At 50.9% G+C, this 6528-nt stretch overlaps 1 protein-coding gene across 1 annotated transcript in view; it reads left to right on the top strand.

Annotated features, from left to right (window-relative positions):
* The first annotated feature begins 4050 nt into the window (after nucleotides 1-4050).
* The window catches only part of Tmprss9 (transmembrane serine protease 9), a 21196-nt gene continuing 18718 nt past the window's right edge, over nucleotides 4051-6528 (top strand). Inside the window, exons 1-2 of the mRNA XM_026785225.1 lie at nucleotides 4051-4198; nucleotides 6067-6249. Of these exons, the coding sequence (XP_026641026.1) occupies nucleotides 4051-4198; nucleotides 6067-6249 (331 nt within the window). The remainder of the gene's footprint in view (nucleotides 4199-6066; nucleotides 6250-6528) is intronic.

The following is a 6528-nucleotide window of genomic DNA, read 5'->3' as shown; positions in this document are numbered from 1 at the left end:
ACCAGGCTGGTCTCGAACTCACAGAGATCCGCCTGCCTCTGCCTCCCGAGTGCTGGGATTAAAGGCGTGTGCCACCGTCGCCCGGCTAGCTTTTACATTTTTATTTTGTTTTGATTCTATGTTTTTTTTCCGTGTGTGTTTGTGTGTGGGAGCGTGCCACTGAGGCCGTGTGTTTATCCGTGTGTGTGTGTTTGTGTGTGTGTGTGTGTGTGCTACTGAGGCCGTGTGTTTATCCGTGTGGGGGGGAAAGCGTGCCACTGAGGCTGTGTGTTTATCCGTGTGTGTGTATGTGTGTGTGTGTGTGTGCCACTGAGGCCGTGTGTTTATCCGTGTGTGTGTGTGTATGTGTGTGTGTGTGTGTATGTGCCACTGAGACCGTGTGGTCAAAGGAAAATGTACATCAGAGGCCCCCGCCGTGTGGGTTCCATGATGGAACACGCCAGTCTTGACGGCAAGTCCCTTGCCCCTAAGCCAACCTACCAGCTGTACTCGTTCGTAATCTTTTATTTTGCCAGGCAATGATAGTGCAGCCTTTAATCCTGGCACTCGGGAGGCAGAGGCAGGCGGATCTGAGAGTTCAAGGCCAGCCTGGTCTAAAGAGTGAGTTCCAGCACAGCCAGGGCTACACAGAGAAACCCTGTCTTGAAAAACAAACAAAAAAATTAAGTTTTAGTTATTTATTCCCCTCATTCTTAGTGACAATGACTCACTTGGTGGCCCATGCTTGGAACTAGCCTGGAACTCCCTCAAGGATGACTTTGAATTTCTTGTTGACGATCTCCTTCATCCAAGTACAGGGGTTACAGACGTGTGTCGCCATGGCTGGGTAGTGTTGTTTGAAAGGGGTGTCTCATGTTAGCCTTGATCTTGCTATGTAGCCCAGGCTAGCCTTGAATTTACAGCAATCCCCCCGCCTCAGCTTCCTGAGTGATGGGATGACAGATGTGCATCATGTCACCTGTCTTTGTGGAGCCTGGTAGCCTAGTCTCCCCGGCCCAGGTTTCCCAAGGTTCACAGTTTGATATGCCCCTTTCTGGGCCGTGTGTTTTGCACTCAGGGTGGCCCAGCGGTAATTACCACGAAGACAGAGTGCTCAGTGGCAGCAAGTCCTCTGTGAGCGGGGCCACTGTTGGCAGGACTGTGTGGAGGTCATAGGGACGGGACAGGTGAGCACAGCATGTGGGTGTGTCCATGTGTGTGTGTGTGTGTGTGTGCATGTGTGACTCTGTTGGTGTATGCATGTGTATGTGTGCTTGCAAGCATGTGTGCCTGTTTGCATATGTATGTGTATGCATGTGTACATGTGTGTTTGTGCGCGTGCAGGTGTGTGCACGAACATGTGTGACTGTGTTGGTATATGCATGATCATGTGTGCTTGCAAGCATGCATGCCTATGTTTGTGTATGTATGTGCATGCATGTGTACATGTGTGTGCATGTGCAAGTGTGTGTGTGTGTGTGTGTGTGTGTGTGTGTGTGTGTGTGTGTGTGCAGGTGCATGCATGAATGCATGGGTGTTAGGATCATCGACACTTTCTCCAGTAATCCAAGGTTGCAGCATCGCTGCTCAGGGCTTCTCTGTAGCTTTTGTTCCTCTCCACTTCATCCAGAGATTCACAGAGATAGTGTTTTCTCCTCCATAAGCAGTGTGGTTCAAATGTGAAGATGTAAGTATTGCCACAGCCAGGCTGCTGCCCTGTGCCCTCTGCCAGGCATCAGAGACAGGGTCCCTTAAGGATGGGCTTCAGTCTGGAGATGGCAGGATCAGAAGGGGTGCTCCTGTCTTTCCAGCGCTCTGGAGGTAGAATCAGGACAATCAAGACCCCAAGGGGAGCCTGCACTTGCTGTGGGACAAGGGTCTTGTACCCTGTAAAGGTTTGTCAGTTGTACTGGTTTAATAAAATGCTGATTGGCCAGTAGCCAGGCAGAAAGTATAGGTGGGGTGACCAGAATAGGAGAATTCTGGCAAGAGGAAAGGTTCAGTCTGCAGTTATCACCCAGACACTGAGGAAGCAAGATGAGAATGCCTCACTGATAGCCAAGCCACATGGGTAACACAGACGTGGCTAATGTGTTAATGTAGGATGTAAGAGTTAATAAGAAGCCTGAGCTAAAAGGTCAACCAGTTTATGATTAATGTAGACCTCTGTGTGTTTCTATGACTGAACAGCTGCAGGACCAGGTGGGACAGAAACTTCTGTCAACATGCGTTAGATGAGACCCTGTCTCAAAATGAAGTGATTAATTCTCTTCTTTTCTTTTGTGGTGGAATCTCCCAGTAGAATCCTTGCTAGCCTGGAGCTCACAGAGGTCTGCCTGCCTCTACCTCTGAGTGCTGGGGTTAAAGGCATGCACCACCACACCCAACAAATGCAATAAAAATTTGTGCTGAGGGGAGGGGATTGTGAGTTTGAGGCCAGCATGAGCTACATGAAAGAGAGGCACTCAGAAAGAGAAGATAGGACAATTCCACGAGTGGGTGTGCATTTTTCCAGAAGACTGGGGGACACTGGGGCCCAAGTGTGGCTCCTCTGGGAGAGATGCCATTTGTTTCTTTACTGTGAGTGTCAGGGCTCAGAGGACAAGAGTCTGCTCTCTCCCTCCACCACGTGGGTCTCGGGATGAAACTTGACAGCCCTTTTATGTCTTTAAGAAAGGAGTATTCGCCGGGCGGTGGTGGCGCACGCCTTTAATCCCAGCACTCGGGAGGCAGAGGCAGGCAGATCTCTGTGAGTTCGAGACCAGCCTGGTCTACAAGAGCTAGTTCCAGGACAGGCTCTAAAAACCACAGAGAAACCCTGTCTCGAAAAACAAAAACAAAAACAAAAACAAAAAAAGAAAGAAAGGAGTATTCATGTGTTTATTTGTTTTATTAAGTTTGTTGTTTTGGCCAGGTGGTGGGTGGTGCTCGCCTTTAATTCCAGCACTCAGGAGGCAGAGGCAGGAAGATCTCTGACTTTGAGTTTGAGGCCAGCCTGGTCTACAGAATGAGTTCCAGGACAGCCAGGGCTACACAAAGAAACCCTGTCTTTAAAAGGGGGGGGGGAGTTTGTTCTTTTGATGACAAGAAACAGATTTCATCCTGTAGCCCAGACACACAACCATCCTCTGGCCGCTGCCTGTGGAGTGTTGAAATCACAGGTGTGTGGTATAATACAATTTCTTTTTTTTTTAAATAATTTCTTTTTTTAAAATTATTTATTATGTATACAATGTTCGCTCTGCATGTATGCCTGCCCACTAGCAGAGGGCCCCAGATCTCATAGATGGTTGTTAGCCACCATGTGGTTGCTGGGAATTGAACTCAGGAACTCTGGAAAAGCAACTAGTGCTCTTAACCTCTGAGCCATCTCTCCAGCTCCCTATAATACAATTTCTACAGGAATTTTTTCTTTCGTTTCTTTTTTTTTCCTTTTATTTTTTCTTTTGAGATGGGTTTCTCTGTGTAGCGCTGGTTGTCCTGGAACTCTCTTTGTAGACCAGGTTGGCCTTGAACGCACAGAGATCCTCTTGCCTCGGCCTCCAAACATTGGGATGAAACCAGCTAGATTAATTTTTGACCAAAAAAAAAAGTCCCCACAGCCTCATGAGAGTCTGATACAGGTGCGGATGGATGCACTGCAGGACAAAGTTCACCTACAGAGCTGTGTCTGCTGCATGTGACAGCCACACTCACCTGGACAGTAAGTGAGACATTAACCAACATTTAGTCTGTTTTAATGTGTCTGTGTGCATGAGCGCAGTTTCCACAGAGGCCAGAAGGGGGCATCGGACCCTCTGGAACCGGAGTTACAGACAGTTGTGAGCTTCCCGGTGCATGCTGGGAACTGAACTCCCTTCCTCTGAGAGCACTGCCATCTGATATCTCTTGCACCCCCAAATAATTGGCACGTTTTTCTGGGTGTGTCCTCCATCTCTCCTCCCTGGCCTCACTGGGCTTCAGTGGCTAGGATGGGTCTGTCCTGTCCCTGGCCTCCCAATAGGCGCAAACCAAGGGTGGCTCCATCCATTTTTTGCAGGCATCTAGCTGGAGCCCTGAGTTTGCCGAGCCATGGAGCCCACTGCACCCGACTTACAACTTGTGTCGGAGATGATGAAGCACGTTCCTGTCCCTGCTCCGTACTCTGGCTGCCGTCGGACGGCTGTCACCACAGTCGTGGCCATCACTATGGTTGTCCTCTCCCTAGGAGTTCTTTTGGGTAAGTAGCAGGAGGAAGGCTGGGTCCTTGGAGTAGGGGACGCTCCAAAGGACAATCCTAAGTGTCCTGAGCATCCAGCCAGAGCCAGCAGCCGGCAAGGACAGACTCCGAAGTCCAAGAATGTGCTGGGTAGCCGGGCGGTAAGTGGCGCATGCCTTTAATCCCAGCACTCGGGAGGCAGAGGCAGGAGGATCTCTGTGAGTTCGAGACCAGCCTGGTCTACAAGAGCTAGTTCCAGGACAGGCTCCAAAACCACAGAGAAACCCTGTCTCGAAAAACCAAAACCAAACCAAACCAAAACAAAAAACAAAAAACAAACCAAAAAAAAGAATGTGCTGTGCTGGGTGAGTGAGAAGTGGCAGTGGGCGATGTTTTCCCACCTGGAAGGAATCCAGAAGTGGTCAGAATTGGGGGCAAATGGAGTCGGAGTGACCGTGTGTAAGTCGTGACAGCTGCTTGGGGTGGCAGAACTAGAGAGGCCACAACAGAAGGATCCTGAGTTCCTGGTCAGTCAGGGCAACAAAGGTGTGGTTTAGGGGTCAAGCTCCCACCTGGAGACTTCCAGTGAGGGGCTGGGGGCGTGGTCAGGATGGAGCCCTGCCTAGCATCCCGAGTGAGGACTGGGGGCGTGGTCAGGGAGGAGCCCAGCTTAGAATCCCCAGAGAGGGCTGGGGGCGTGGTCAGGATGCAGTCCCTGCCTAGGGCATGGCTCAGCCACAGTCTATTAAAACGGTTATTCTGTGTGAGTGTGATGATGAACACAAATTGGGATACCTTCTTGTGTGGCAAAAGAATAAACTAATTGCTCTCCAATTATATATAGTATTTCCTAAATTTTTCTGGTCCTTCTGGGTTATTGCAGCCAGACATGGCTGACTTCTGCCCTCTAGTGGCTGGGCCTATCTCTCGCCTTGTCCTTGTGTGTGCCCTTGTGCCTGGCTGCCGGCTCCCTGACTGCAAGAATTTTGAGATTGTTGGAACCCGGGACCGTGTGTGAGGGTTTTGCCTGCATGTGTGTGTGTACACCATGAATGTACAGTGCCTACAGAGGCCAGAAGAGAGGTCAGCCCCTGGAACTGGAGTTGCAGGAGGTTGTGAGCCTCCAGAAAGGCTGCCACACAGGCGCACCCGCACTTCCTCCAGTTGTGTTGTGCTTTACTTCTTTTTATTTGGTGTAAGTCACAGTTAGACACTCCATTTAGGAAGCATGGTGACACAGGCAGGGACGGCTGTGACGGGAAGACAGTAATATTCAAGTCGGCAAAGGGTACAAAGCAAAGTCCTGCTTCAAAAGAGGGAACAGAGGTCGCTAGGTCTGTAGACTGTCTGCCTTGCAAGACACTGAGTTCCAATCTACAGCCATCACGGAAAAAGCACGCTATACTGACAGGCTCTTGCAGTCTCGGAGCTGGGATAGCAGGAAACACACAGGAGAATCCGTGAGCCCTGTGTTCAGTAAGAGACCCCACCTCAGAATAAGATGAGGACTGAGAGAACCAGTCAGCTGGCGGCCTGACGGTTACACACGTGACTGTCATCAAAGAAGGCAGGCATCGGGAGTGTGGCCACGGATGAACAGGGCAGAGGTCCCGAGGGCCCCTGATTTGCTCTGTGCTTCACAGTGATTGCTGTGCCACCCTAGGAAAGCGGCCGGGAGACACTGCAAGGCCTCCTGTGGGACCATCAACTATCCTGTCATTGACTTTGGGGCACCTGAGGTCCCTTGGCTTCTATAAGCATTGTGCTATATCTGGGGTCCCAGGAGAGGTCTCCCAGAGTCCTTCGGGAAAGGCACTCTGGTGTGGTCAGGTCTCCTGTGTGTGGAGGCTCGGCAGGTGAGGCTCACAGGGGGTCCCTCTCGCCCGCAGCCTTCCTCTCTGCACAGGGGGTGCACGTGGAGCACACGGCGCAGCTGCATGGAATCCATTTCAGCAGCTCTCTCCAGCAGGAGACCTCGGACTACTACCGTCTCCTGACGCATGCTCTGCAGACACTGGTGAGTGCAGCCGGGACAGAGAAGGAGGCAGCTGGGTGGGTGTGTGACAGGGGAGGTCAGTCTGTGGGATGGACAGGGAGAAAAAATGCTCAGACTCCATCTGCTAAATGCTGTGGTCATGTGTCACATGCAGTGCTTCTGTCGGGACATTTCCTGTCATGGAGTCCATGCTGTGTGGATCTCTAACATGCCGTGTCATGTGTTAGAGCCTTGATCGGTTCATGGCTACATGCTAGTTTAGTGTGGGAATGGACAATGTTGTGTATCTACCATGCACTCTCCACCCACTCACCCACCCGTCCACCCTCCCATCCATCCACCCACCCATCCACCC

The sequence above is a fragment of the Microtus ochrogaster genome, linkage group LG1 (assembly GCF_000317375.1).
Source record: "Microtus ochrogaster isolate Prairie Vole_2 linkage group LG1, MicOch1.0, whole genome shotgun sequence".
NCBI classification, from domain to species: Eukaryota; Metazoa; Chordata; class Mammalia; order Rodentia; family Cricetidae; genus Microtus; species Microtus ochrogaster.
This window is presented reverse-complemented; position numbering and strand designations above follow the sequence as displayed.